The sequence below is a fragment of the Apteryx mantelli genome, chromosome 26, assembly GCF_036417845.1.
Source record: "Apteryx mantelli isolate bAptMan1 chromosome 26, bAptMan1.hap1, whole genome shotgun sequence".
Classification (NCBI taxonomy): domain Eukaryota; kingdom Metazoa; phylum Chordata; class Aves; order Apterygiformes; family Apterygidae; genus Apteryx; species Apteryx mantelli.
Window position 1 is genome coordinate 7,829,818 of NC_090003.1, and position 27,775 is coordinate 7,857,592.

A 27,775-nucleotide genomic window follows, 5' to 3' on the forward strand; every position below is an offset into this window, starting at 1 on the left:
GCCAAAAAGGAAAGTATTATAGCAACTAGTTTCTTCCACTGGTCTCCCGATTTTCCTGTAGGAAACGTTTATACAGATGAATTTAAAGAGGTGTGTTTTTCTCGGAAGCTACTTCCGTTCAGTGGTACGGGCGTTTTTTTTTTAAATCTCAAATAAATATTATATTTCCTAAGAGTGCCGTGTGCCTGAGGCTCTGGGGGGCTGGGGAGGAATAAAGACGGTCCCGTCCGAGGGGTTCGCCCCTCTCGAGAGCCGGGGGGCGCCCGGGCCCTCGGGGAGCCCCTGGGGCGGCCAAGCCCAGCGGTGGCTCCGCACCCCAGAAGTCATCGGGTCCCCCGAGGAGACGCAGGCGGTGGCTTTCGGGGAGCGCTGCCCCCGGCACGGCTCCGCGGGAGACGCCAGGAGGTGCTGTCGGGGATCGCCGCGGAGGTTTCTCCGGCGTCCAAAGGCGTTTCCGTGCTGGAGACCACCAGGTAGGCGACCCTCGGTGGTCCTCAAGTGGAGGAATAGCCCAGCCGACCTCCGGAGCCCGGCCCGGGTGGGGGATGCGCCGCCCCAGTCCGCACAGCGCCCGCCGAGCCCCGGTGCCAAGGAGGGGGGAGCAGCCGGGCGCGAGGGGCCGCAAGTGTGGTTTTTCTCAGGTGGGAAGCCACAGCCCGATAGAGGTCCCGAAATAGCACGGCGAGCAAAGCCCTGCACCTGCGGCGCCCCTGGGGCCGTGGGACGCTTCCCAGGTGCCGGCAGATAAAATCCCGCGGTGGGGAACGCCACGTTATCCGCCGGGGAGGCAGCAGCCCATAAATACGGAGCGGCGTCCCCGCCGGTGGGCTCCGTCACCATGCTCGGGCTCTTCTGCCTCGCCGTCCTCCTGGGCTGCGGTAGGTGGAGGAGCCGCGGCCGCGGGATGCCGCCGGCCGCTCCGGGGGACGCCGGGGCGGCTTGGGGAGGGCGGCCGCCAGTGGCCCCGCTAACGCCCCTTTCCTGGGTGTCCCGCAGCCTCCGGTTGCGGCCGGCCGGCCGTGCCGCCGCTGGTCCGAGTGGTGGGCGGCGAAGATGCCCGACCGCACAGCTGGCCGTGGCAGGTGAGAGCGGGGCGCGGGGCGCCGCGGCGAGGAGCCACCGCTGCCACCGCCGCCGGGCCCTGACGCCGCGCGCGGGTCGGGTCCCCGCAGATCTCGCTGCAGTACAGCTTCCTGGGCAGCTGGAGCCACACGTGCGGCGGCACCCTCATCCACCCCAGCTGGGTGCTGACGGCCGCCCACTGCATCAGGTGAGGGTGCGCGCGGGGGGCACGGCACGGCCCTGGGGGGGGGGCGGCGCGGAGAGGAGCTCGCCCTTGCGCCCGCCCCGTCTCGCCCGCAGCTCGAGCAGGACCTACCGCGTGGTGCTGGGCAAGCAGAACCTGGCGGAGCAGGAGCCGGGCGCCGTGGCCGCGGCCGTGGAGAAGATCATCGTGCACGAGAACTGGAACTCCTACCTCATCATGTAAGGCCGCGGCGGTGGGGCCGGGGAGGGGGAATCTGCCAGCCGGCCGGTCCCTCCTGCACGTTGTCCGCTCTTGCAGCAACGACATCGCCCTCATCAAGCTGGCGAAGCCGGTGCAGGAGAGCGAGAGCATCCAGGCGGCCTGCCTGCCGCCCAGCGGCCTCCTGCTGCCCCAGGGCTACCCCTGCTACGTCACCGGCTGGGGACGCATCCGCAGTGAGCAGCCCGCCGCGCCGGGGGAGGCTCCGTGGCGCGGATGGTGTTGCCTTGGGGTGGCCCTTTCTCCGTAGGCTTTTGGGGACCTTTTGGGAAGGCTGGGAGCAGGCGGCAAGGTTTTTGTCCCATGCACGACTGAGGCCGTGGATGGGGAGCGCTGCAATTGTCCCCAAAACGTGGTGCCCCACGCGAGGTGACGTCCCAGCTGGTCGTGCCAGAGCAGGGCGAGGGGCGGCCGGGCGGTTTGGCCGGTGTGGGACCACGTTCCTCCGTTGCAGCCAACGGCCCGCTGGCCGACGTCCTGCAGCAGGCGCTGCTGCCCGTGGTGGACGAGGCCACGTGCACGCAGAGCGACTGGTGGGGCAGCCTGGTGAAGAGCACCATGGTGTGCGCCGGCGGCGACGGCATCGTCTCGGGCTGCAACGTGAGTGCCCGCTTCCCGTGTGGGGATGGAGGGATGGAGACGGAGGGATGGAGATGGGGGGGGTGGCGTTTCGGGAGCAGGCGCGCGGAGGGCAGGCTCAAGCCGTCCCCGTCGCGGGCAGGGGGATTCGGGCGGCCCCCTGAACTGCCAGCGCGACGGCCTCTGGGAGGTGGACGGCATCGTCAGCTTCGGCTCCTCGCTGGGCTGCAACACGCTGCGGAAACCCACCGTCTTCACCCGCGTGTCTGCCTACATCGACTGGATCAACGAGGTGGGTGCGCGGCCGGGGCCGGGTGCCGGTGGCGCGGCCGCGGCTGCCGCTGGCTCTCACCGCGTGTCCCGCGTCTTGCCTCCCGCAGAAAATCAGCAGCAACTGAGGAGGGGGGGCGCGAGCGCCGGCCCGCGGCGCCACGACCGGTTCGATAAAGGAAAAATGCCTCTCGCTGCCCTCGCTCGTCCCTGTGGTTATTTGGGGTCCGGGAGAGGGTGTTGCGGGACGGCCGTCGGGTTGCGTCCTTTGGAGGAGCCGGGAAGGAGGGGACGAACCCTCATCCTTCGGTGACCGAGGTCCTGCACCTTGGTAATGCGCCGGTGTCCAGCACCGCCGTCCCTTGCAGCGCGCGGCGCGTTAATAAAACGCCTCCCCCGTAGCTGCATCCCGGCGTAGCGCCGTCTCTGTGCAAGGCTTGCGTGGCACCCGCGTGCCGGGCCCGGTGGTGCAAAAGCTGCCGAATATCCCCAGTCTTGCGCCTGTGCATGCCGATGCCAGGAAGGGTTGCGTGGTCCTCGCAGACCTGGTCAGACCCGTGCGGACGCTGGATGAGCTCTGCAGGGTTTTCTGCATCGCGCTCAGCCCGCACGGTGACGCTTTGCAAGACTGTTATATCGCAATAGCCTTAAAATAAGTTTTAAAGACTTTTTTTTTTTAAAATAAATGTAAGTAAGTGCAATTATATTACAAAACAGCAGTAGCTGACACTTCCTCTGGTCTTATGCAGAGCGTAGCAGTGTTCCAATAGCGTAAGGCTGAAATTTCTAAGAGAATTCCTCAAAAAGTAGTAACTTTTAATGTTTAAGTCTATAGAAGTTAGGACGTGATATAAGACTATTTTAAGAGTGGCCTAGGTAGTATAGGTCTTTCCATCCTACAGCTCTCTCCTTTATTCTCAGAAGACCTGTAAAAATAGATATACAGTCATGCAGTAACTGCTACATTAAGTGGCTTATGCTGCAAAGGCCAAAGCCTTAGAGATTATTTTAAAGCTTTTATAGAGATCTCTCGTATTTTTCAAGTGTAAAGACAGAAAGCAACGTGTTATCTACACGCTACAACGTAAAGACTCTGGCCGTACGCGTGCCTGTAATTGCCGAATCGATGACATGATGCCAAGGTCCTACCCCTGGATAAGGGCAGGCTAAGGATGGTTATTAGGAAATGTGTACGGCGATTTGTAATTCCTTGATGATGACCCAGATAATGCATAAGACGATATAAAACTTTGGACTTTTATGTCCAAAAAATGTGAAGAGAATTAAGCTCTGGGGGAAGTCTTAGAACATAACACCTTTTTATATAACAAGGGAGATTTTGGAGACTTTCATAGTCTCTTTTGACTGCCATAGTCACGGTTCATGATTTTCAAGGTATTTTCTTGTGGTGCATAGCTGTTTTCTTGAGTCTTCCTGGCTGTTTTCTAATAGGCAGTTGTTGAGCTGTCGGAGACTTGTAGCGGATTAGGACATACAGTCTTGTGACAAGAGAAGTACAACATACCCTGCCCTTAAAATGCATCGCACTCAAAGTTACTGTGACGCAGCGAATGCAAGACGGGGTTTGTTCCACATGTGCGTATTTCATAAAAGTGCAGTGTCCTTCCAATAGGTAGAATACAAATTTAGGACAGTGTAGCTAATGCTTATGTGATGATAAGCTAATCCTCTTGATACGGTTTGTAAACTTTAGTATGATTAGAGTGATAGAGAGCGTGAGATGTAGCTCTTGGCATAGATATACTGTATATCTGTAAAGACTGCCCTGAGATAAGGGTTGTCTACAAGCCTGTAACAAGCCCTTTCCCATGTTGTGACCTTTTTTTTAAAAAAAAAAAAAAAAAAGAGAGGCCCAAAGCTTTGAGAAGTAGGTCACTTTGCTGCTGACGGGTAAGAACCTGTCATGAGAAGCGCGACCGTACACTTTTCTGTAGCGTGTTTCATGGCTTTCCCACATGGAGCCTTGGAAAGACCGTAGCAGAAGCTGCAAGTCGTTGAGGGTTATTTTTCTAGACTTTCCTCCAAGAAGTCTCACAGGTGAAGACTGTGACACTTTCTGACTTCAGTGCTGATTGCTTTACAAGCCAGTAGTCCGTATTTAGAGGCAGTTACTGCGTTTCTGTCCCGAGAGCGACTCAGAACCTGTAAGTCGCGATATGACGCAGCATACGAGACATCTTGTCGGGAACGCACGGGTGTAGAGGTAACCTGCTTGGGTAAGGGCTTCTTGGAAATGCATAAGCATCACAGATGTATGTCTTCTACCATTACAAAGTCACCTAATGGTCTTTGCTTTTTTGGAGAGGTCTTGTCACTTAAAAAAAAAATCTATCTATCTATATATAATATCTATATATAATATAGATATAATTATATATTTATATATATATATAATATATATAATTGTGTGATTGATAACATACTACAGATATTGAAGGCATTGCACTTTTTGGCAGTGCAATAAGCACTACGAGGTAGGTCAGTGGACGTCCCGTAAGCCTCTTCAGGGAAGCTGCGTTTTTAAAGCAGAGCCCATCAGTGTAACCATTGCTGCTAGTGCAGGTTTTGTACGGCGTGCACTCTGCCATACCGTAAAGTCTGTACCTATATCCTTCTGTAGCCACCTTCCGGTGTGACTTTTTGGGACTTTGAAACTGGTAGCACAAGTAAGTGTGTGTGTGTGTATATATATATATATATGTGTGTGTATACATATATATATGTGTCCCTCTCTGCCTGCACAGATCCCCTCCGTTCCCTTCTGTGCATGACCTGATTCCTTCCATTCCCACGCAAGCACACCCGTATATCCTCCGTTCCTGATTGCGAGCATTCGGATGCACACCATTTCCCTCTCCGAACACCGAACCCCTCCTTTCCTCACCATGCACTCCAACACTCCTTCATTTTCCTTCTGGGCATGTTCTCAGTCCCTTCCACCTCCGCTCACTGCTTCTCTCCAGTCACAATTACCAGCACTCAGATCCCCTCCCTTCCCCTCCATCAGCCTGCAAGGAGGAAAATGGAAGGGATAAGAGCGCACCAAGAGGGGAACGACAAGCCTCTGAGCCCAGATGGAGGGGAACGGAGAAAAGTGGGCACACGGCAGGCAGTGGTGGGGATCAGAGAAGGCACAGGGGAACTTGTCCGATTTTTATTTACAAAAATGTAAGTTTGGACTGCACAGGGAATTAGGATTCAGTGGAACATGATCTTCCAACCACACACACACACACACACACACACTTGGATAAAGTTAAAATTAGCCATTGAAGAATTTAGTTGAAAAATATCACAGAAATCACCGAACAAGTCCTTTGGCAATTCTCTCCCCTGCAGTCCTTGGCATCCTGTGGCAACCAAAGCCCAGTCCTTGCAGTCCAGCTGGCGCATATTTGACAAGGGTCTCCCCCCTTTAGAAGTTCTCAGAGCTGATGCTCTGACTCTCCTCCTGCAGTTGGGAGACCATGGTGTCTCCAGGCGAAGCCACGTTTAAGTACCCGATCTCAGAAGGTTGAGAAGGAGATAAGCAAAAGGAGGACTCCTGGCTTTCAGCTCCTTCTTCAGGCTTGGTGTCTCGTGTGGCCTTCAGGGTGCGGAGGGAGTCTGGCAGTTCTCGTGCCGGGAAGCTGAAAAAAAATTTCCTCTCTTAAGTCGTTTTGCAAACCGTGTCCATCTCTGTCTGCCACTTGCGCGGCCTCATCGCTCTTCCCATCACCTCTGCGAGGCAGCGCAGGGCTACAGTGAACGCGCTTCGCTTGGGCTAAGGCTCAGACCCTCTTCCTCCAGGCAAGTAGCTGACAGCCCCCACCTCCCCCAGAGCATGCTCTGACTTGGGACAGATATCCATTGCCCTCAGTGTTCACGGTACCCATCAGCTCCCAAAGGCTGTGAGCAGGCCGTCGCGCTGGGCCTCCAGCAAGCAGAGACCAGAGCTGCAAAGTCTCTGCCTTCCCCCTTAGCGTGCTCGACTCCCTCTTGCCCATTTCGGCTCCTATCCTGGTGCTCCTGGCTACAGCGGAGGTTGAGAGAGCGCTCAGGGACTCTCCGGCCCCATAACCCACTGGTCAGGAGACTTTCTGACCATCCCATCAGTTTCACAGCATCTTTTTAATACTGTTTTTCCTGTAACTTGACAAAATAAAGACCCTTGGAGGTGAAAAAGGGTGGAGCAGCGTGTTTTGACAACCGAAATGCCCTGCATTACCCTTGCCACAAGCAGACAGGAACTGCCTGTCTTCTCCTTTTACCCCACAGTACCTGATACAGGGAGATGGCAACATCTTACTCTGTAGTTGGCGTTCGGGGAAGTTAACACTCTTCAAGTCCTAGAACAAGAAACAGAGACTTTCAAAGGAGCAGGTGCATGTCAGACCCTGAATTTCCTCCGAATTTCAATGTACAATCTTGGTCTTCAAAGTGCCCCCAAGCTCCACAGAGCTATTAATAATAGATTTGTCCTTTGGGTCTGAATCTAAACTGAAAAATAAGCCCAAAGCAGCCCAGGTCAAACAAACAGAAAAAAAAACAGAAAACAATGAAAACCAGTTGTTTCTGCCCGGCCCTGAAGAGCACAGTGTTTCATTTGTAACTGTTCAGTTCCAAATGGAAAAAATTGAAAAATTCACCTCCAATTTTAAAAATGCACCAATGTTCCCCAAATCTACCCATTTTATTTGGATAGTGTTGAAACGAAACCTTTGGACTTCTGTGGATTTTTCTCCATTTCTCCCCACCCGCGAACAAAGGGCTTCATGAATTTAGTCAATCCAAAACTGTGTTTTTAAGTAAGGAATATCCTCATCCAGTACAATTCAGCCAATGTTATTGGTCAGCTTGGTCTCAGGTTTTAATCTTACGAGGATAACTTACCTAAATCTCCTAACACACTGTTCTAAGTTCTCTCTCCTAATTTTAAAGCTAATTTTAACAGGACCAGGCCCCATTACTGAGGTCTTTTAACAACTGATGGACTTAAAAAGAGCCAAAGTGAAATCTCTGCCCCGTAAAAAAGAACCTCATCTCCCAGCAACGCCGGGGGCTGGCTGGCGTGGCAAATATATTGAACTTTTGGGGTCAAGGTGGCCAGCTCCCAGGAAGCCCCTCCACACCAACAAGGCTGTCGCAGTCTCCCGTGGGCTTGTTGTCCCTCTCCACCCGATTTCCAGGGAAGCGAGGGGCCAGTTCGTCTCTTCTCTGGCACCTGAGCTGCAGCGACAGGCACCGACCCTCGCTCGCAGGAGACACCAGCTCCTGCAACCTGTCTGCTGAGAACAGGCCCCGCTCGCTGCATCTCACCTCCGTGCTGGGAGCGGGGCTGCTCCTCGGAGCGCGCTGCAAGGCGTGCACGTGGCCGGAGAGCCGGAGTTTGCTCTCGTGCAGTCGCACGCTCTCCTCGTCCAGCATCTTCACTCTGAGCATGTCACGCACAAACAAGGCACAGGTTATTTAGTTCCCTCCAGCCACACTACGCTTTCGAAGGGGTGTTTTCTTTTTAAAACCACAGAACCTTTTGTTTTCACAGACCTCGGCTGTACGGCAAAGCCTTTGATGGGGAAAGGGCCTGATTGCATCCCACAGCAATCTAAAAGTCACAGCACTACTGAGTGGGGCACAAAACAGGCTTCCCCCCCCACAGAACAAGGATTTATTCAGAGACAGAGGCATAAAACTGGAGAAAGGGTGGGAAGAGGCAGGGTCCCAGGGGCATCCCCCCCTCCCTGGACATCGGTAAGTGCCTACCTGCTCTGAAGGGTGGCAATTGTAGATTTGTTGCTCCAAGGGGTCTCCTCCTGGTCAGAGATCTTCTGGAGGAGCCGTCTTCTTTCCTGGAGTAATTTCTCATTCTCTGCAGTGATCTGTGCAATCAGCACCTTCCCCTGAGCATTAATGCAGGAAGAAATAACCAGCAACAGTTACACTTCACTCTTCTCCAGCCTCTGTAAATTTTACAGGGCTTTACCAAAAGGGTCACGATCAAACACATTTGCTCCCAGAAGAGCATTTGATGTCACACACCCCAGAAAAGGACTTTTGAATCACCACCTGGCGGTGACATTTCTGAGGCAAGAGAGCTTGGGCAGTTTCCGAATGGGATTTGAGGACACAAGTGGCCACGAGGGCCAGGAAGCCCCTTTGGGCTTGATGCCCCTTGTTCCTATAGGCACGGCCTGGTGCCCCTTAGCAACGCCAACAGTTTCCTAAGGCGGCACCAGTCCCGTGCGCAGAGCAGGAGCAGCGCATCAGGCAGAGCTCTCCACGCTCGGATAGTCTGGGTGTTTAACGGTGCAGTTCCACTGCCTGCCAACAGGCCGGTCCTAAACCCCACGAAGTGCCCGGGGGGCAACGGAGACAGCTCCACCCCAGAGACAACGGTGGAACTAGCAGAAGCGGAGGCAAACGTCCAAGCTAGAAAATTTAGCAGTGGCACTGAAGCTTGGAGCGTTTTGAGACAAGCTCAGCAGCAAAGGCATTTGGGAGCCACGACTCCGCCTCACTTTCTGAACACTGCCTCGTCCCAGACCCTCAGCCCACCAATTGCCCTCGCTCCATGCAGTCCACACGTGTCCAAGCGCTGTCGCAACGACAGAAGCCTTTGTCCCTTTCAAGGAGGTTTGTTATGAAAAGCGGTTGTTAGATGGCCAGCTCTAAACATTTACGGCTGCTGCCTGGTACTGCAGGGCAGGTTCCCCTCTGCCGGAGGAGCTCTGCCGAGCTGAGACCTAAATATGATGGGCAACCCCTGCTTTTTGCCAGAAGGAATCTCCCTGCAGACATGCTGTAGGCAGCTCCCCGGTCCTCCCTCGTGGGGGAAGCCCTGTTATATGTTCTCTCACCTTTTCCACTTGGAGCTTTGACTCGCTGAGCTCACTTTCAAGCTGCTTAATTTTACTGTCCCTTTGTTTCACCTCATGGATAAACGTCTCCTTCGCTCTGCGGATCTTGTCTTTGTGGCGGAGCTGCATTTTGTTGTATTTCCTGAGGAGGCACAAACATCAGGCCATAAAATGTTTCTGTGTTCCAGGTCAAGAACAAAGCAGGAGATGTCCTGCACTTATTCAAGCTTGTCACAGCCTAAATTGGGAACCTCACCAATCTACCAAGCTCCTTTCGGCAGTGAAGCTAAAGAAAGAACGAGTACACTGACGTTCTGGACTATGTCTTTCACAGCTAGGTCTGACCAGTTTGGGTTTCAAGCACACATCAGGCAAACAGAGCAGGTTTCAGAAAGAGACAGCTACTTCAGTGAGTGCTGCTTATAGCTGCGACACTTTGGGGTTAAACATTTATCTCTACTGAGACTTGTAACTATGACTCTTTTCCTCAAACATGTCTTATTTAGGTAGGAAAGAAATGCTCTCATTTATTTTTTTATCCTGGGAGAGCTGGGACAGGGGGGAATATCACATCAAAAAAGGAGAATTGTCTACCAAAAATAGAGATATTTGCACATTTGCTCAAAACTCACAAGAAAAAAGCTACCCTGCTTCAAATCAGATCAAAAGAGCACAGGGGAGAAATGAACAGTTCCACAGAGCAACTCTGCCGAGACCAGATCTTAGACAACAGCACCCGCATGCGTGACCACCCCCCCCTTTCTCTGCACTGCCATCAGCTGCCAAGGAGAACCCGAAGTGGTAGCAGATATGTGATATATAACATAACTGAACACAAAGGTGTCAGGTTAAGGCAGATCTCTCAGGGCTAGGTGTCTTGAACAGGTCAGACGTGAAAGCCTAGGGAATAGCCAAATCCAGCATCACCTCTGGAACACAAAGAGCAACTCCTGGATAGTTTTTCTTCCTTCAGATCTCCTGCTGCTTCAGTCATTACCTGACATACAGATCCTTCTGGTTCAGGAGATGGACTCCTTCCTCATAAAGGGCTTTGTTTTCCTCCTTCAGCAGTGAAAATTGCTCTGAAAGCTTCTGGTTCTCCTTGTGACACTGGAGATGCTGAAAAACAACTGTTTTTGATTTGCATGCGTGTTATTTGTAGGGGCTCTGCACCTCCTTTCAGTCTGGTCTCCAAAGCTTCTCTGTCGTAAATCCTAATGTTCTACAGGTAATTGAATTCCCCACTACAGGTAATATCCATCTATTCCACTCTCCATCCTCAGCGCGTTCTCGCTAAGGCCACTGCCTCCTCCCCATAAAATTGGAGGAACGTGAATTTCTGTGCTGCTGGGGGCAGCAGGCCTTGACAGGGCAGACAGTGGTAACGCATCCTTGCAGACTATGGACTCTGCTGAAATTCTCCTGCAAAAAGGTCCGTGCCCTGCAAGAAAAGGGGATGATGGCCTCTTCCCCTTTCCCTTTTGTCCCTTGTAGGCCTTCCTCCCTGCCCTCAGAGCTGCATTCCCAGGAAACCTAGCATAGATGGGATGATGCTCTTCTGCAGCTCCTCTTTGAACCAGTGCGATTTGCAAGGGCTCAGCACCTGGTAGGTTTTGACTCTACTTCACCAATTCCCAGGCACAGATTTCACACTGGAATGTCCCATTTCCCAGCACAAACTGCTCCCTAGAGCTCGCTAGTCTGCTCTGGAGCCAGCCTCTAGCACAGCAGCACTTTGGGTGGTGAGGACCCATCTGTACCTTGCAACTCACCTCGCTCGAGTCTGTTTTCCTCTCATCTTCTAGCACGTGCAGAGTCTTAGCCTGCAGCTCCACATGCATCTTCGCCAGTGATGCCTCTGTCTCACGCGAGTGCCGGAGTTGCTGCCGCAGTTCTTCCACCTGCTGCTCCAGTAGCTTCCTAAAAGCACATTGGTGTGACAGTAAGAAACTGTGACACGGAGAACAGTCCATGACCCGCTACCATGAGTTCAAGGCTGGCTCCTGCCGAGGCTGCGTGTCAGGAGAGGCGATGAGACAGTCAGACAGGCTCAGCCTGTCTCGCTTGGGGGTGGCCACCCACCAGGGCAAAGCAATGGTCTAAAAACAGCCTCACACTGGGCAGCTTTGGGGGTAGAAAGAAATCACTGCCTAGTGGATGCCCCCAGGTATCAGTGCAACGTCAAATGCTGCATGCTGTATCTGGCGCCATCAATCCAGGATGAACACAGCCGCACAAGCAAGGACACTGCTGGCATCTCCAGGGTAAACAATCACCGAACCTAAGCGTAATGCTGGCCGGAGGGGCCATGCACCCTCTGAGCCAGCTGAAGTCTCAAAAAAAAATCACTTAAATCTTACAAAAAGAGGATCCTGTGGGGATCTGCCCCTGTGCCCAACAGTGCAGGTGTCACTGCATGGCCCTTGCAGGCCAAAAGGAGGGGTGGGAGGCATAACCGGTGGCGCAGTGACTCCTTGAGCCCACCTAAGAGCTACAGGAGGTAGCTGGCACGTTGGCACAGAGGCATTTGCTGGCATGCACCTTCCCTCTACACATCTCACAGCCCGTGCCCAGCTCTAGGTACCTCTTCAGGCACTCCTCATGGAGTTCTTGCTGCACTCGAGCTTCATGTTCTCGGGCCTCTTTCAATTCCTCCTCCAGGAGTTTCTTGTCTGAAACATGGGCCTCTGCCAGAAGGAGCTGGTGTTGTGATTCCTTCAGCTTTTGCTGGAGCTTTGAGATCTCGGGTCAAAATTGGGCACAGATTAAACTTTCTGAATTTATAGGCCAGTATTTGAAACAAAGAAGTCATGGAAATGAAAGATTTACTTGCTTCTGTTCAGGAATACTTATTTCTGTATGTCTTTGCATCAAAGTCCATTAAAAGTAGAATTTTTCCAATGACTGTCAGATTTCAGATCAGATACTATATCATGAATTAGCCACAATCCTTTTTACACTTAATTTGATCCTGTACACTTCAGATCCAAAAGACTCCAGTGAATGGTGCAGGGATGTGGCAGAATCAATGCCACGGAAAACATAAGCTTTTGTAATTCACCAGGGTGCTACGAACAGCAAGCGTCTGCAGTGAGAATACGACCCAGGCTGCCCGAACCTGCCAGCCCAACTACCAGCATACTCAGAGATGCTGAATTTTAAAGACAAGAGTTGAGGCATCAGATTTGCATTACGTTATATTAATTATGTTCCTGCTAATAACAGACATGCTTCCCAAAACATTTAGCCAAACTCCCAAACGATCTCAAACTAGCAAATCACACTTCAGACTACTGATTCATGAGCTGATATTGCTTCTTTTCTGTTGTGAACAGCTGCATGCAACTGCTAAAAACATGACTGATGTTAACTTACTCCAGCTTGACAAGTTACCTTTTTTTGTGCTTCGCATACTTTGGACTTCTCCTGTGAAAGTTTCTCTTGCAGACTACTTTGCAGTGTATCAGCCTGGGAGCACTTCAAGAGCTCTTGTTCAAGCTCTTTGACCTTCTGCTGGCTTTTTTCCCACTGCGCTGAGAGAGAGGAGTACGTTTCAGTTGTGTCCAAAAGCTTCGCATGGGCTTGCTTCAGCTCAACTTTGACCTGAGTTTGAAAGAAGAAAAAATCAAGCTCGCACTTCAATATAGAGCATCTAAAATGTCTTGATCAGGCAAAGGGCAACAGGATTACCAGGCACTGGGCAAGAGCAGAAGAGAAATACAGGGAGTGAGTACAATATGTTTTATTTGGAGGCAGTGCAATTCCCACAGTGCACACTTGAGAGCCTCAGGTACTGTATGGTCAAAACTTTTCTTTGAAAAAATTAATTGGAAACACTGGGGAAAGAGTGAGATATTAACAGACTCAGAAAGTCACCAGTGCTGATGAGAGTGTAAATGAGCCCAAGCCTGTTGCAATCAGCACCTCAGACCTCCTACGGCTCGTAAAATGAAGTGATGCTCTCCTCAAGCACTCCTATCTGCTCTGTTCCTACCTTGGTGCATTCCTGCTGGAGCAAGAGATTTTGCTTTTTTAAGTCGACGTTTTTCTCCCTTTCATATTTAAGCTCCCTCTCAGCTGAGCTGCACAAGTTCTGAACGCGACGCAGATCCTGCCGCAATTGCTGCATTTTTTCCTCCTGCTGCTGGAATCGCTCTTCGGACAGACTCTGCAGGAAGAGGGAAACAACAAAGGTGATGGAAAAATTATCTTCAAGGAAGCATAAGAGATTGGCAATTAAGAAAGAGAGATTGACGAGGACAGCCAAAGTACACCAGTAGGACTAACGGAAATTAAGAGGGGTACAGTCAGGCAAGCGGTTCTTCTGGTTCCCACTTGAGCAGCTCTGTCTGCCCCACCCTGTCCATCCCCTCAGAGGAACCAATACAGCTGCTGAGGTCGAGGAGGAAGATGCAATAACCTGGATCAGGAAACAAATCCCTGTTAAAACTAACCTGCCAAGTAAAAGCAAAACGACGCCAGAGTCTTGCTAAAGCACTAGGCACAGGTGGCATATCCAGCTACAACTTCCAAAGGCAGCAGGAAGAAATCGCAGCAGCAGTACAGGAACAGACATGCTGGCACAATGCCACAGCAGCCTGAACACCACGGGGTGGGTGGTCACTGACTCCTCCCCTGGCTGTCGCAGGCAAACAGGTCTTTTTGGCTTTCAGAAAATAATTGAGCTCTGCCTCCGTAGCACTTCAGTCTCCCCATCTTCTTGGGAGTGCCTTTTGTGCAGACTCCAATCCTCTTCCCACAGGCGGTGTATCAAAATCCTTCTTCGCAGCATCACTTTGAGCCATCTACTGATCTGCATTCTCACCTCGCACCTTCACCCTCTGCTCTTGGGACCAACTGAAATCCACGGAAGATCAAGCTTTTCTTCTCAGAATAAATCCCCAGCTGGGGTGGGGACCGTGGATGTGGGATGCAGCAGCATCATCTGTCCTGACAAGACCAGTCAGGGATTTTTTTTCCCCCTGCTTCCATCAGGACCCCTTTCAGCATCCCCTCTACACCTTGCATCTTGCTTTGGCAGACAGCATACTTTTCCGTACAGATTTGCTGCTTCTTGGTATTGGTGCGGCTCTGATACTCTTTCTGTTCCCACTCCTGTCTGCAGGCCATCCTGTCCTCTCTTCTCTTCCAAACTCCTGCACACAATCCTTGCTCCTCCTCAAAATCCCAGTCCTGGATACCTCCATGATTTCTTCCTCTTTTGGCAGGGCTAGCTGTTCTTCCCCTTTTTTATATCACATGGTAAGACAGATGAACAACTTGAATTTAAAATTTAAAACACAGCTAAAGGAAGTGACATCAAAAGTAGACCTTGCCTGCCACCTGGTAGAGCAACTGGAGAGCAGTAACTGAGACAAGGACATAGGGCTGTGGCAAAACCCAGCTGCCTGTGAGCTGCTACTGCAAGCCAGCAGTTAAGGGCTGAATTCAAGCTTTTGGGTATAAGAGCAGAAAATCCTAAGCAGGAGCAAGGGAAGTGGAATTGCTTCCGCCTATAGCAAGAGTGAGACCATTCTGGGAATAGCAAGCCCAGCTCTGTTGCTCACACTCCAAAAAAGAGTTGAGAAAGGGCTCCAGAAAGGTTTAAAACATTATTTTGTAAGGACCAGATGATCTCCAGAGGTTGCTTCCAGCTCCAACTATTGTGTGATTCTGTGACTGTGAATCTCATTTCTTTCATGTGCACTAAGGGAGCCAGAGCCATTCAGTTTACTCAAGTTCCCACAGTGGAAAGTGGTTTCTACATCTGAAAACATGACAAAAGGAAACAATGACATTGCTCAGTCTCAAACACTTTCCCCACGAAAATCAGTCAGCCTCTCATCTCCCTCAGTATGCTAACACTACAGCACTGCAAGGACTGGCTTCCAGGCCACGTTTTAGTTAGGCTTTGCCACTAAATTAGTGAAAAAACATGGTGCAGATGAGGCTGCCCATACCTGGTTAATGCTCCCATCTAAACTGCCTGCAGAACTCTGTGATAAGAGAAATTTGTTCTCTCTATGGACCATGCCTTGATTCATCCTCAAAGCTTCTTCATCCATGCTGTCATGCTGCTTCCACGTAGCCACGATATCTTGTTTTAGCTGGGCAATTTCTTCCAGTAACAACTGTTTTTCTTCATTGCTCTCCTTTAGCTGCTTTTCTAGCTCCTCCCTCTTCTTGTTGCTTTCTAGTAATTCAGAACTTGAAGGAGAAATAGCAAAGGAGACAGATAACTATATACATCCAAGGGAAACCACTCTCTGAATGGAAAACTTGGAATATAAGAGTCCAGTGAAACGCTCAAAGCAACACTGAAGGCTCTCTGGAAGCCTCAAAGGGGAGATAATCATGAGTCTAGCAGTTCTGGGCAAGGGTCAGTCTGCCCCGGACAGTGATCCACAAAAAAATGTGGAGTCCACGTGAGCTAGGTTGCATTCACAAGCAGCACAGGAGCACTCACGCAATGCCTTGCTGCATGCAAGTACAGGCTCAGGTCAGTGCCAGCTCAGCGATCAATGCTCTCCCGCTCAGCTGTCTCTCTGACCTATCTTGATCTGAACTACATGCCCTTATAACCCAACCTATCTATCTTGGCCTGCTTTTGCTTTATCCCAGTACCTAGTTACCCAGGTAATTGAGAGCTGACTGTAACTACACGGGGTTAAATCCAGGCTTTTACTTATTAATGAAAGTCTGAGCACAGATGCTCTAACTTCAAATTTCCACTGATCTATGAAAAGGGAGTGGGGGGGGACCTATAATCCCATGTCTGCTGACACCTGTCCTTAAAAGACAACTGCAATCCGTATCAGGATGTGTATCATCAGCTGCTGCTAGCAGGCAGCTCTTCTTCATCTGTTTGGAGAGCCATTAGCCCCAAGGAGCCCTAGCCCACAACAGGAGCTCTTTGGGACCATATTAGTGCAAATACAGCATCACTCCAAGAGAAAAACATGCTCCCAAAAGACACCTCTTTTACACAGTTAAGAGTCTGGAGTAGTTAAAGAAAAGGGGCTTGCTCCTGACCGATCATTATTTGACTAAGGGAAATGCTCATCCACCAAAAACTCTACAGCGAGCTGATTACTTGATGCCATAGAATCAGACACAAAGCAGCCATCCCTGTTCTTGCCAGAAGCAGCATTGCGAGGATTTTTAAAAGGCTGGACAACTAGTCAGCAAAGATAAGGTGCAGAAAATACCAAAGGCCTTGTTAAGGTTTACCAGAGCAGTTCTTGTTCAGCCCTCAAGTTTTCGATCCGTTCTTCCAAAAATACTACTTTAGCCATCAGTTCTTCACACACCTTTTCATCTGTAGCTAAATCTTCATGTTTCTGCTTGAATTTGTTAATTTGTTCATGTTCTTGTAGGAGTTCAGAGACCTGTAAGGTCAGAAAACACCACGACTTTGATTTTCTTTGATCTCATGGAAATTTTTTGAGCAGTATAAGGCAATCTGGGGACTCCAGCGAGAAAAGGCTTGTGATTCTGTAGCTAAATCATCGTGGTTCTTCACCCTGAGCTATACATACAAGTCCTATTTTGTGCACTGGAAATAGCTGTGTGTAAATGACCATCAAATCACATCTCTTTATTTGATTTCATTCTTCTGTTGCCTATCTGTAGCTCCCAGCACTTCATATCACGTGTCCTATCTCTTTACAAAACAACCAACACTTGGAGAAACAGTAAGGGTGCACAGTATGTACTCAGCTGTCTCACACAGAGTATCTTCCACCCAAGTCAACATGCTGCCCTGCTACACCTTTCTGACCCGTATGCCACATCTTCCATAAGGCACTGTGACCGCACACAGACACGTCTTATTAACAACTTAAAAGGCTCATGCAGAAAGGGAAGTGACAACACCCCACAGGAAACAGCTCTTAGGACACAGAGCTGAAGTATCTCAATTGAAGAACAGGCGTAAGATGAAATACGCCCAAATCCACTTTCTATGGATGGCTGTTTTCCTGTTTCAACATCATCTAATGCCGTAACGCCCAGCAACGGCAGACCCAGAACCTCAGACAAGGAGAGAAAGTGCAAGGAAAATAAGAGGGGCAGGAAATGAAGGGAGGAAGAGTGCATAGGGACACAGGAATTCCCAGACTGGATCAGAACCAGAATCTACCTAGTCCAACATCCTCCTGCTTAACAGTGGTGAAACCAAATCCTTCACAGGAAGATGCTGTTAAACCCACTAGACCCTAGTGATGATTTTAATTCTAGCATTGCTTTGATTCCTAAAGCACTTGGTTTTTAATCAGTAGCTCTTCCTGAATGTATTTTAACACTAATATTTTAATTCCAGGTCTTTTTAGCCACACCAAGATGCATTCCCATCTTTGAGCAATATGCACAAGCAGCTGCTGTCTGCATCAGACACTGGAACGATGGTGATTTCTGTACATTTCTCATCTCTGAATCTAACAAAGCATTATCTTTTTGTAGCTTCTCATGGGATACTTTAATGAAATCCCTGTTTGCTGATGTTCTCTGGAGACTCTGGAAGTCATTAGAATGGCTCATAAGCTCTGATTTTGAGTCAGGCAATTCCTGGTGCGGAAACAACAGGAGTCAGTGGATGTAATATACCTCTAACTATAAGTTTAGAAGAGCTTTCTCCACTCAGATGTCCAGAAATCTCTTGGAAACAAGAATAAAGTTCCAGTAATTGCGAAGAGCTATTTGAATAGCATCAGTTCATGGCACAACACATCACACACAAAGTCATTATTAGAATTTACAAGAAAGAAAATACTGCCCAAGTTACCAGCCCACTCTATGTTTTGGGCATCCTGACAAACACAACAAACAACCTCAAATTTTGACCTCCGGGTGTCGTGACAGCCCAACGATTTCATGCCAAGCTAAACTCCAGCACTCTGTTGGTAAATGATTTGCCCCAATACAGCTGCTCTAGGAAGAGGGAAGGAACTCAACTGTCAACTCAGGAATCCTACCAAATACAGGCAGAGCCCTCTATTTTAAAGACCACTACAGCTGTCCAGTCTAACACAGGGTGCTGGATTTCATCTTGTGATCCCTCTGGTGGGAAAACAGTCTTCTCCGCAGCTTAAGCAAAACCACCAGCCAATTGCTGGTGGCTGAATTACAACCAATCTTACAGAGATGTATGATTTTGATTAAAAGAGCCCTGGATTACGAGTAAACCGAACTATTGGGAAGCAAAAGTTAGAGAAACTCCTTCTGCTCTTATCATCATCCCCAAAACAGACAATTTATTTTTATATGCGTATTCAGAGATAAATCTAGCCACTTCATACCCTGCTCTTTGGCAAGGCCAGGCCCTTGTCCTGAGCTTTGGCAAAGTGAATTTGTTGTCTAACAGCACAAAAAAGTCTTGTCCTCTAGAGGACACTGTTCCTCCAGCAAGAACCCAGCATACGTGCTGTTGTGCCAAAATACCAGGACTGTTATTGGTTTTGCTTATATTCACAGAAGTGACGTGCTAGTCACAGCTAGTTTAAGGCCTCTCAGAGTGGGATTTTTTTTTTTTTTTTTTTAAATAGATGCAACCCTCTTTTCACCAGTCAACCTCAGGTCCCCCTAAACTGTCTGATCCAGGCAGCATATCTGCGGTTTTCGGCCTAGGCAGGCACCTGTTCTGCCTGTGCCTGTGCCAGTCCTCATGCAACTTTGCTGGCATCCCACACCGCCTCCTCTCTAGGGCTCGACTGGAAGACTGTAGCAGCAACAACTCTCCTAGCAGAGATAAACCTGCCAAACTTTATCCAGCAGTTAAATTGCTTCAAGCAAAGTGGACTGAAGTCCTTTAGGGCACGCAGTGAAAAGCAGCAACAAGATCCTCAGCAAGCCGTTCATGTAGACTTCTCTCACTCTTAGGTGTTTGGCTACATATCACATCATAATCTGGTTAGGAAAGACTACTACTAAAATTAAAGGGTATTTATGCCAAACAGATTCAGAATTAGCCAGTTGATCTACCTCAGAAGAGCAATCATTGCCAATGGATAACTGTGGAGTTGCTCTGCAGGGAGCTCTTGACTCAAATCTCCCAAGTATCTGTGTCACAACACGACAGGGGAGATGCAGGCTCATCTGATTGCACCCGGCTCCCCACTCAGCCTGCACTCTAACATACCCAGATGCAAGGCTGCACATCCAAAAAGAAATTCACTAACTCATTTGTATCAAGTGCTCAGCAATAGGAGCAAAAATTCCTCAAAACCAGCTCCTTCCAATAACCAGCCTAATGCTAGGTTTTCAGAAGTGCAAATTCATTTCAGTTTGCTTTTCTAAGGATTATGGGATTGGGAAAAAACATGCAAATCAATGAATCGTGCACCTTATAATCACAAATAACTATGCAATAAATATTTAGTCTGAAAGCTTCCACTACGCCCTCTAGAGAAGCAGGTTTTGCCTACAAAGTTTGGGTTACTGTTTTGTTATTAGATTAACTGAAAGGAAAAATAAATAATGGAACTGTTTCTAACTTCATAAAAGCAGTTAGATTTAAAATCACCTGCCAAAGAACCTTTGAAAATGGCTGGACCAGAGAAATGGGTCAAGAGAAGTCAAGCAACACCCTTTGCGGGCAACTTAGGGTGTTTCATGCAGTCACATAGGCAACTGCCTCCTGGAGGGAGTCCCGTTGCAGGAGCGATACACAGGGCCTCCTGGAAGAGCAGTGACATAAGAAAAAATCCTCACTTCTCAAACAAGGAAAACACAGGACATTCTTCTTGGAAGAAAAGCATCATTCTCTCTCTGATACACATCTGACTGCACAATACCTTCTTTTCAGCCTTCAGATCTTCTCGTAACGTTTCAAGTTCAGATGCAAGTTGCTTTCTCCGTTCTCTCCGCTCTCCCAGCTGACTTCCCAACTTTTCTATTGTTTCCTGACAGCTTTCCAGCATCTGGAACAAGCAAGATTAAGAGTCACTTCTACAGTATCAATTATGCTAGTAAAATAGGAACAAAATGTAGAAAATAGGTATTCTAGAAAAACCAGACTGGGAAAAATGCTTCTCAAAAGTTGCCAATGGATTCGTGCACCTTATACTCCGGGCTGGTTGGGCACCTCTGAAGGCCTGGAGCCTTCACCTGACTCAAGATACATAGGCAAGTTCTCTCTCACAAGCCATGAGCTCTGCCCTCTCCCACAAAAGAAACCTGGCAGATCCAGCTGTCTGGCTGACAAGTGACAAGTGGACAGCAACGCCAGCCCAAAAACAGCTGGGAATCAGCCTTGCAGCAAACATACCTACACGCTACGTACATTTCACTAAACTCTCTAAACAAGAGCCAAGCAGAACTTCAGGTCTTTATATTCCCTCCGTGAGGGGTAAATTTAATTCTCTACACGTGTAAACCCTTCACCCTCACAAGAGAGTCAACACGCTCCTTGGCTTGCACTGCTGAAAGCAAGTCAATTTTGTAAGAGTGTTTACAGATAGAGTTATCACAGAGACCATATTTGCGTGTTAGCTGCTTTCCTCCAGAGAAGGACATCCATCTGTCTCACATGAGCTGATGGGCTACAAACTCTCAGAAGAAGGTGAGGAAGAGCATTCATTTTTTTCCATTTCTAAACAAAACATTTACTGCCCAAGGAAATCCTCTTACCTCTCTCATTTCTTGTGCTCCATCAGCCAATGCTTGCTCTTCTCCACTCATCCCAGTTTTGTTCTTCTGCACTTCAAGTAATTCCATCTCTAAACTTGTGATCTTAACATACACAAACCACAAGTTAAAACAAACCAATACGCACGACTACTACTAAATTTGCTCTTTGAGCAGCTATTACAGAATAAACCCCACGTTTAGAAGCGAGGAGTAGGAGGGGATGTGGACAGCTGCCAGTGCAAGCTAGCTGCAGCTCAGATCTCTCATCCTGCTGCTTTGAAGTGCAAACAAGTTCAAGGCCAAGCAGGAAAATGAAGGAACCCGGCTTCACAAAAGGAGCTCTGGAAAGACTTAGAAAATCAATTGTGACCCGTAGTTAAAATTCAAAGACCTATTCCTCCTGCATGACTGAACGACGGTTTGGGGGTTCAAAAAGACTTTGGAGCTGTTGGAAGGGACCTCAAGAGTAAAATAACTTATGGGCCTTCTACATGCTGCTCTCCCAAGAGGCGCAGCTGAGGACCCCATCAGCCCCTCTGTTGTTATTGTACAGAGGCAGCCCTGATTTATAACATGGACCATTCCCACACTCTCACAACGCTCAGGCAGTCGTGTCCGCGCCCCCGCGGCTGAGCTCATCCAAGCAGATGTTGGAAGCGGTCCACAGGCTTGTCCGAGTCCCTCCAATGCCCAGAGGGGGCCGCAACTCCCTCCTGCAAGGCTCCGAGCGCTCTGGACTCAATCCAGCAAAGCGCTGGCCTCTGTGCTTTGCTTGGCAGACGCGAGTCGTTTAGCTGAGGGCTCTGTGTACTCCCCATGTCAAAAGATAAAAGCAGAATTCAGTGCTTTGCTGGACTCTGATTTTGCCCCTCCGCCTGAGGAGTTTTCCAGAGTTGGGCATCTTGTGGAGATAATTATTAGTCCTGGAGTTTAAAAGGGCTTAAAGGAGTTCAAAACACTGATTTCCCATCCTGATTACAGTTCCCACAGACCCTTTTGAAAAATCCAAGTCTTGGCACTAACTACCCAGCTCTGCCCATAACAACATCCATTTGCTCCACTGTGCACTCAGACGCCTTTTGCCTTTTTCACTCTTCTTTGCATGTATTCAGAGGTCATTTTTCATTCCTTTCTGAGGGGAGTGCAAAACCAAAGAATTGCTAAGTTTCTGCAAATCCCAGTCCGCTTTAAATGATCACTGAAGAGCAGGCAAAGCCCAAAAGGGGGAGCATTGCTTTCGCTGACAGGCTTCAGACACAAGATGATCCTGTTGAAGCTCCCAGCAGGGAACAATCTCTAATGTGGAGGGAAGCTGATGTGATACAGTTTTCTACGACAAATAGTGTTACCGAGACAAGTATTAAAAGAAAATCATTTCAGGTCCTCCAGAATCATGAGCTTCCTATGTTTTTTGAGCCTTTAGCATAAGGGCAAGGATTGTTTTGGTGGGGTAAAGCACCCAGGCCTCTTACAGAAGAGCTGGAGGGCAATATGCTCCATTCCTCCTACATGACCGAATGATAGTTTGGAGGTTCAAAAAGACTTTGGAGCTGCTGGAAGGGATCTCAAGAGCAAAATACCCCCCCACCCCCCAAAAAAACAACCTTTGGTCAGGAAGCTGATGCCCAGCTATGCCATACCATCATTTTGCTCTTTTTTTCCTCCAAGCCAGTAACTTTTCAGCACTTAAATTGGGCACGTACACCTCATCCAATGACAGAACAATACTAGCATTGTATCCCAGTGTCCTCGTTCTGTGTCAGTGGCCTAATGGGTCAGGATTTGCATAGGCATGCCAAAACAGAAGAGACTTCCGAGCACTCCTCACGTGGGACAGCCTGGCAAACGCCCAGGAGAGCTGCTTTCTCAGGGCTCCAGTGCACCTGCCTTCCTGTGGCTCTTCCCCTGTTAGGTCCAAGGCACCTAAAAGCCACTCGGAGATGAAGGGTGCAGCTCTGCAGCCCTCCACCTGAGCAGACACTGGATCCTGATGAACTTTAATCCACCTCCTCCTCTTCCCCGTGGCCTGCCTGCCTGCCTCTCCTCTGCTGTCCTGCGTGCCGCTTTTCTGTGCCCAGCAAAACGCAGCTTCAGTGGCTGCCAAGCACACGCCAGCCAAAATGCCTTGCGTCTCCTTGGCTACTTGGTGCTCCCTGCTGCGTTCCTCCTGCATTCCCCCCAGCAGTGTTCCCATGGATCTGTTTAATAACAAACCGAGCACAGAAAGGACTTCTCCAAACTGAAATGGCAGGTCCCTGCGATGCTGTTTTGGGGAGAAATGAAAAGTGCAATCTTTTGTCACCAGGGCACTTAAATAGAGATTTTTCCTGGGATCAAGGGGCACCCTTGTCCCACAGTGACCACTTTCATCTGTAGGACTCACCTGGAGAGGGACTAGGGATTGAAATCAAGGCCTGGCCTTCTACCAGGGCTGCCAGAGATGAGGCAGAATTCATGGGCTTCAGGAAAACCTCTTGCAGGCAGTTGTGCCTCTGCTCTGAGCCCCAGGCAGACTCAGGCTTTCCCTGGAACTTGCTCTTGACTAGTCAGCGTAGGCAGTAGAAACAATTGCCCAAGCTGGTAAAGCAGTACTGGCAGGAGACTGATGGTGAAGTCTGCGAGGAGCCCTGATGCTATCTAGGACAGCCTCTGCGGGGAAATAAAAGCTTCCAAGCCCGGCAAGCTGCAAGAAGCTCAGAAGAAATAGCTCCAGAGAAAAATGGTGCAATTCAAACACGAACCACAGAGGCTTTGCTTCAGCTCAGCCAAGAGACTGAAGAGTGTGTGGCCCACGCATGCAGAAAGGTTGTACCTGAAGGGAGTGTTGCCTGATCTCACACTTGTAGATGCAGGAGTAAGCTAGTTAACAGTGCTTGCCCAAGCACCCATGGGTGAACACAAAAGCTGGAAAAGACAATGCTGCTGCAATCTGGCAGGGATCTATACTTCCAAGCAAGTGCCATTTACAGACCACTGAACTTTTTCCTCCTTTTCCCCCTCTTTTCTGAAACTGGCAGATTTTGCTAGTTGTATTTCTAATCAAACTAAACAAAGCAGCGTGCAGCTTTAGGCCAAATGTCATTTTATTTTAACAGTCAACATGTGGACAGAAAAGTGGCTAGAATTAAACAAAATCAAACAGTATTTCTTCTATTTCTTACTTACTTTCCGGTGAAGTCCCTCCACCTCACTCTCAAACTGCTCCTTCTCCTGCTTGGTTTGGATCTGTGTATCTCCTAGAATAGATTCCAGTTCTTCATTGCGCTCAACCAAATCCTCGTGCTCCTGCTCCAGTTTCTGCAGCTTGTGAAGGAGCTGCGAATTCCTGCTCTCAATGTTTTCAATCACCTCTCGGCACCTATGCAAAGACCGACATCACATCACCAAGGCTAGAATTGCTATGTGAACGCATCACCACACAGCCAAATCGCTTACCGCTGGAAAAGCTCCCGGATGAAGAAGAGTCAATGTGCTTCCCAGTGCCATAAGGAATGGATCACATCAGTCCTGCCAATTTCAAGTCTTGCACGCAGCACGTCCCTGCTCTTATTTAGGTGGCAGTGGATGGGAATTACTGGTGACAGGGTCTGCACGAGCAACGATGGGGCTTTGGGAAGAGAACTGCCAGGCAGGAAGATGCTAATAGCAGAGAGGCAATGGTGAAGTGAACTGCCTCAGGTGGGGGAACAGGCTTGTGCTGTCCCTTTCCCCCCCTGCACTGGAAGGGAAAAGAAACTGCAGGATGGGATCAGATCCCCTTTCTTCTCTGGGTCTGCTAGAAGAGGCTCAGCAGCAGCTGCTCTCTGAGCAGACCACAGCAGAATGAAGCTTTGGTTTCCCTTAAAATCCCAGTTTAGGTGTTTTAAGTTTGAAAGTAAAGTGTCTTGGTACGCCACTGGACAGCAACCAAACCCAGAAGAAACCTTCCCAGTGGCAAGACAAGTTGGGAAACAATGCTTTCATCTGCAGGGAGCCACAAAAGCCCAACACTTACTCTTTTAGAAAAACAAACTGAAGAAAGTGCCAGAAAACATGCTGCAGGAAAGCCTGCAATCTTGATACCAAGAGCTAAGCACCCACTCAAGACTTCATCACCTCCGAACTTTCTGACTTGGGAGCAAAGGAACAAAGCTGAGAGCAAGGAGTATTAACAAAGCCAACACTTAAACGCACTCTGTAAAACAGAATACCACTGCCCAGAGAGCCAAATAAAACACTACAAAAAGACAACAGATGAAGAAGGTTGAAGATTTTTACATCAGTCACCTTTTATGAAGTATTTCGCTATCCTGATATCTGTCATCTTGATCCAAGCCAGCGTGGCCTGGAACACAGTCTCCTTCAACCCTCCCTTCATCCTTTGTGCCCTGTGTCTAAAGAGAAAATGAAAATTTAGCACATAGTTAAGACTGAAATCTTAGGACAAGGTGATTCCAAAGCTACCTGAGTCTCATAAATTCATGGGACAACTAGAAGACATGAGATACATCAGCAGCATCTATCTACATTAGATAATCCACTGCCCGTAGGAGCAAAGCCTTCCAAGCCCCATGAGAATTATGAAGGCATTATGTGTGCTGAACATTAGCGTATTCTTCAAGCCCAAAGTGAATCCTACATCCCAGCTGCACAGGGTGCGCTCACGCATAGGTAGAAAGGAAAATATTAGCATTTTTGCACCATAAGCTGTGCCTCTTCATCTATGCCATGGGACTGCAATGCAGAATGGGGACTCTGCTCAACTAGCTTTCTAGAATGGCAAACAAAAGACCCTTGAAAATACCTGCAGCGAGCACACCGCAACTTCTTCAGTCTCATCTGGTGCAGGGAATGGAAGTCCTTGTTTCTCGCTCTTTTGATACTCGCAAATCTCCTCTTTGAGCTGTTCAACCTTTGAAATAAAAAGTTTAATGTATTTTCGGCAGATGTTCATCTTGCTGTCTTACAGAATTAAGGTTCTCATCAAACTTGCCACAGATAAACTGCAGATTTATTGATATTAACTACTCAAGCTGAAGAGAACACACGGCTGCTACAGGCGTGTGGCCTCAGACTATTTAGAGAGTAAAGAGCAACAAGAGGGGGAATGTCACATTGCAAAGAGTAGGCAATTTTTCCTTATTTATTTCAGTTATTGATCATTTACATGTTACGCGTCCCTTTTTCCCTAATGGGATTGACTGCAGAGGGAAAGACAGACCACAACAACTATTTCTTAGAACACCTGTATTCTTTAAACTGTTATCGATAGGATCAATATGTTATTATTAATAGCAGGTAACTCTTCACAAAACACTGTCACCTATTCAGTCGCACGCTCACTCACAGTTACCCAGCTGGAGCAATAGCTAGGAGGCCAACCCGGGCCATTTACTCAGAAGTGCAGTGTCACACTGGCGCACCAGTGGCTTCTGGAAAGGTGCTCACAAGTTCCTCACAGAGTGCTTTATTTCATCGGACGCAGACATAATCCTGCAGTCTTCACATGCGTACAGCAGCAGCTGCCTTCTTGGATGCGGTCTGAGCCTTACAAGCTGTGATTGACCCTAGTCTGTGCCTGTGGCCTTTTACAGATTCAGCAGATCTTTCGTGTCCCGAGTTTATCAGATTTTGCAGATTCAACAGCACTGCTAGTCTCTGGAGCTAGCAGTCCTTGGAAACTGCCACACACCGCCTTCTCAGCACGCGCTTTTCCTCTCTTCCGCCTGTTGCTTTCTGCTAACTGTATCTCCATCCACACTCACAGGCACCTACCGAGCCCCTCCACGCAGACTTGCTCCAAAGGGCCTTTACGGCACACAGACACAAAATCCTGCACACTGAAACTCAGTACTCAACCTGGTGGAGCGTAAGGCAGGGACACAAGTTTGGATTCTCCCGCAGACCGGCAAATCATGCTCAACTGGCCAGTCGGCTCCTCGTGCTGCTGTCCGTAACTCACAGACAGAAAAAAGACTACGGGATGATCTCATGTGGCTTGTAATAAAATATGCTCTAACGTTTTACCAATTAAAGGTCTGAGATTTTTTAAAGTCAAGGAATAAAACTATAAACTAAAATTTTGAAATCCTCAAATGTGAGTAAGTTCTACTCAAGAAAGTAAATCTTTGCTACTCTTTGGAGCAGCTGCTTTAGAGATGGGCATGGTATTCTCAGAGTCACTTATATTTAAAAGTACTAATTTTAATCCAAGAGAACTGGAAGAAAGCTCCTGAGCTATCCGTGCTGGGATAGCATAAGTAATTATAGGCTGTCGACAACCAATTATAGGCTGATGAAGGACTGATACAAAGAATTTGAGAGTTAGGAACAGAAACAGAATTGTTATATTCATTCACTATAGGCAATCTCATTAAGGAACAATCTTGTTGACAAAGGTTACTGCATTTATAAAATCCTAAATTTATTATGTCAAGTATTTAACTAATAGTAATGACATTCACTTAAGAAAACCCCCACAAAATGAAGAAGTTTCTGTTCTGCTATCACTGAGCAAATCAAGGTAGCCATATTAAAAAGCAAAAAAGGCTGATGTATCTCAAAATGTGAGCATAAATCAAGAATTGTAAAAAAACATAGCTAGTATTGGGTTTTGGACTAATCTAATTCATTCTTTTATTAACAGTCCTCAAGAAAAGGTAGAAACATTGCTGACTCCATTTACCCCCTCAATTATGTGCAAACACTGGCTAGTAACAGAAAGCATCAGGCTGATCCAGTACGCTGGGCACAGGAAGACAAGCATTTTGGGGCCCTACCTGCAAGCCCTAAAACCCATACTCAATTTGAGCACGAACAGCAGAAGCGAGAGGAAATACAGAGGCAGGGCAGATTAAAGAACAGGGCTGAACGTCAGGATCCATCTCAGGACTATCGGCTTCACAGGGGCCCGTTGGTGCCACTGCAGACCAGGAGAGCG

General features: G+C 48.7%; 2 protein-coding genes across 5 annotated transcripts in view; one reads left to right on the plus strand and one right to left on the minus strand.

Annotated features, from left to right (window-relative positions):
* Positions 1–802: 802 nt before the first annotated feature.
* Positions 803–3,149, plus strand: CTRC (chymotrypsin C). The gene is made up of 8 exons (XM_067311286.1): positions 803–878; positions 997–1,082; positions 1,173–1,270; positions 1,363–1,485; positions 1,565–1,701; positions 1,980–2,125; positions 2,247–2,457; positions 3,124–3,149. The coding sequence occupies exons 1-8, from the start codon at positions 839–841 to the stop codon at positions 3,147–3,149; spliced, it is 867 nt and encodes a 288-aa protein (XP_067167387.1). The 5' UTR covers positions 803–838.
* Positions 3,150–5,536: 2,387 nt separating this feature from the next.
* The window catches only part of CCDC30 (coiled-coil domain containing 30), a 37,781-nt gene continuing 15,542 nt past the window's right edge, over positions 5,537–27,775 (minus strand). For 3 of the 4 annotated variants that reach the window (XM_067310836.1, XM_067310835.1, XM_067310834.1), the window contains 17 exons: positions 25,640–25,747; positions 25,123–25,229; positions 24,022–24,214; positions 20,857–20,958; positions 20,022–20,147; positions 16,462–16,619; positions 15,192–15,438; positions 13,226–13,399; positions 12,625–12,834; positions 11,816–11,973; positions 11,004–11,151; positions 10,229–10,350; positions 9,232–9,373; positions 8,138–8,274; positions 7,694–7,808; positions 6,656–6,723; positions 5,537–6,024 (listed from right to left, as the gene is read on the minus strand). In XM_067310836.1, coding sequence (XP_067166937.1) covers positions 5,811–6,024; positions 6,656–6,723; positions 7,694–7,808; positions 8,138–8,274; positions 9,232–9,373; positions 10,229–10,350; positions 11,004–11,151; positions 11,816–11,973; positions 12,625–12,834; positions 13,226–13,399; positions 15,192–15,438; positions 16,462–16,619; positions 20,022–20,147; positions 20,857–20,958; positions 24,022–24,214; positions 25,123–25,229; positions 25,640–25,747 — 2,529 coding nt within the window. In that variant the 3' untranslated portion in view covers positions 5,537–5,810. The remainder of the gene's footprint in view (positions 6,025–6,655; positions 6,724–7,693; positions 7,809–8,137; positions 8,275–9,231; positions 9,374–10,228; positions 10,351–11,003; positions 11,152–11,815; positions 11,974–12,624; positions 12,835–13,225; positions 13,400–15,191; positions 15,439–16,461; positions 16,620–20,021; positions 20,148–20,856; positions 20,959–24,021; positions 24,215–25,122; positions 25,230–25,639; positions 25,748–27,775) is intronic. The other variant, XM_067310837.1, reaches the window with a different exon arrangement.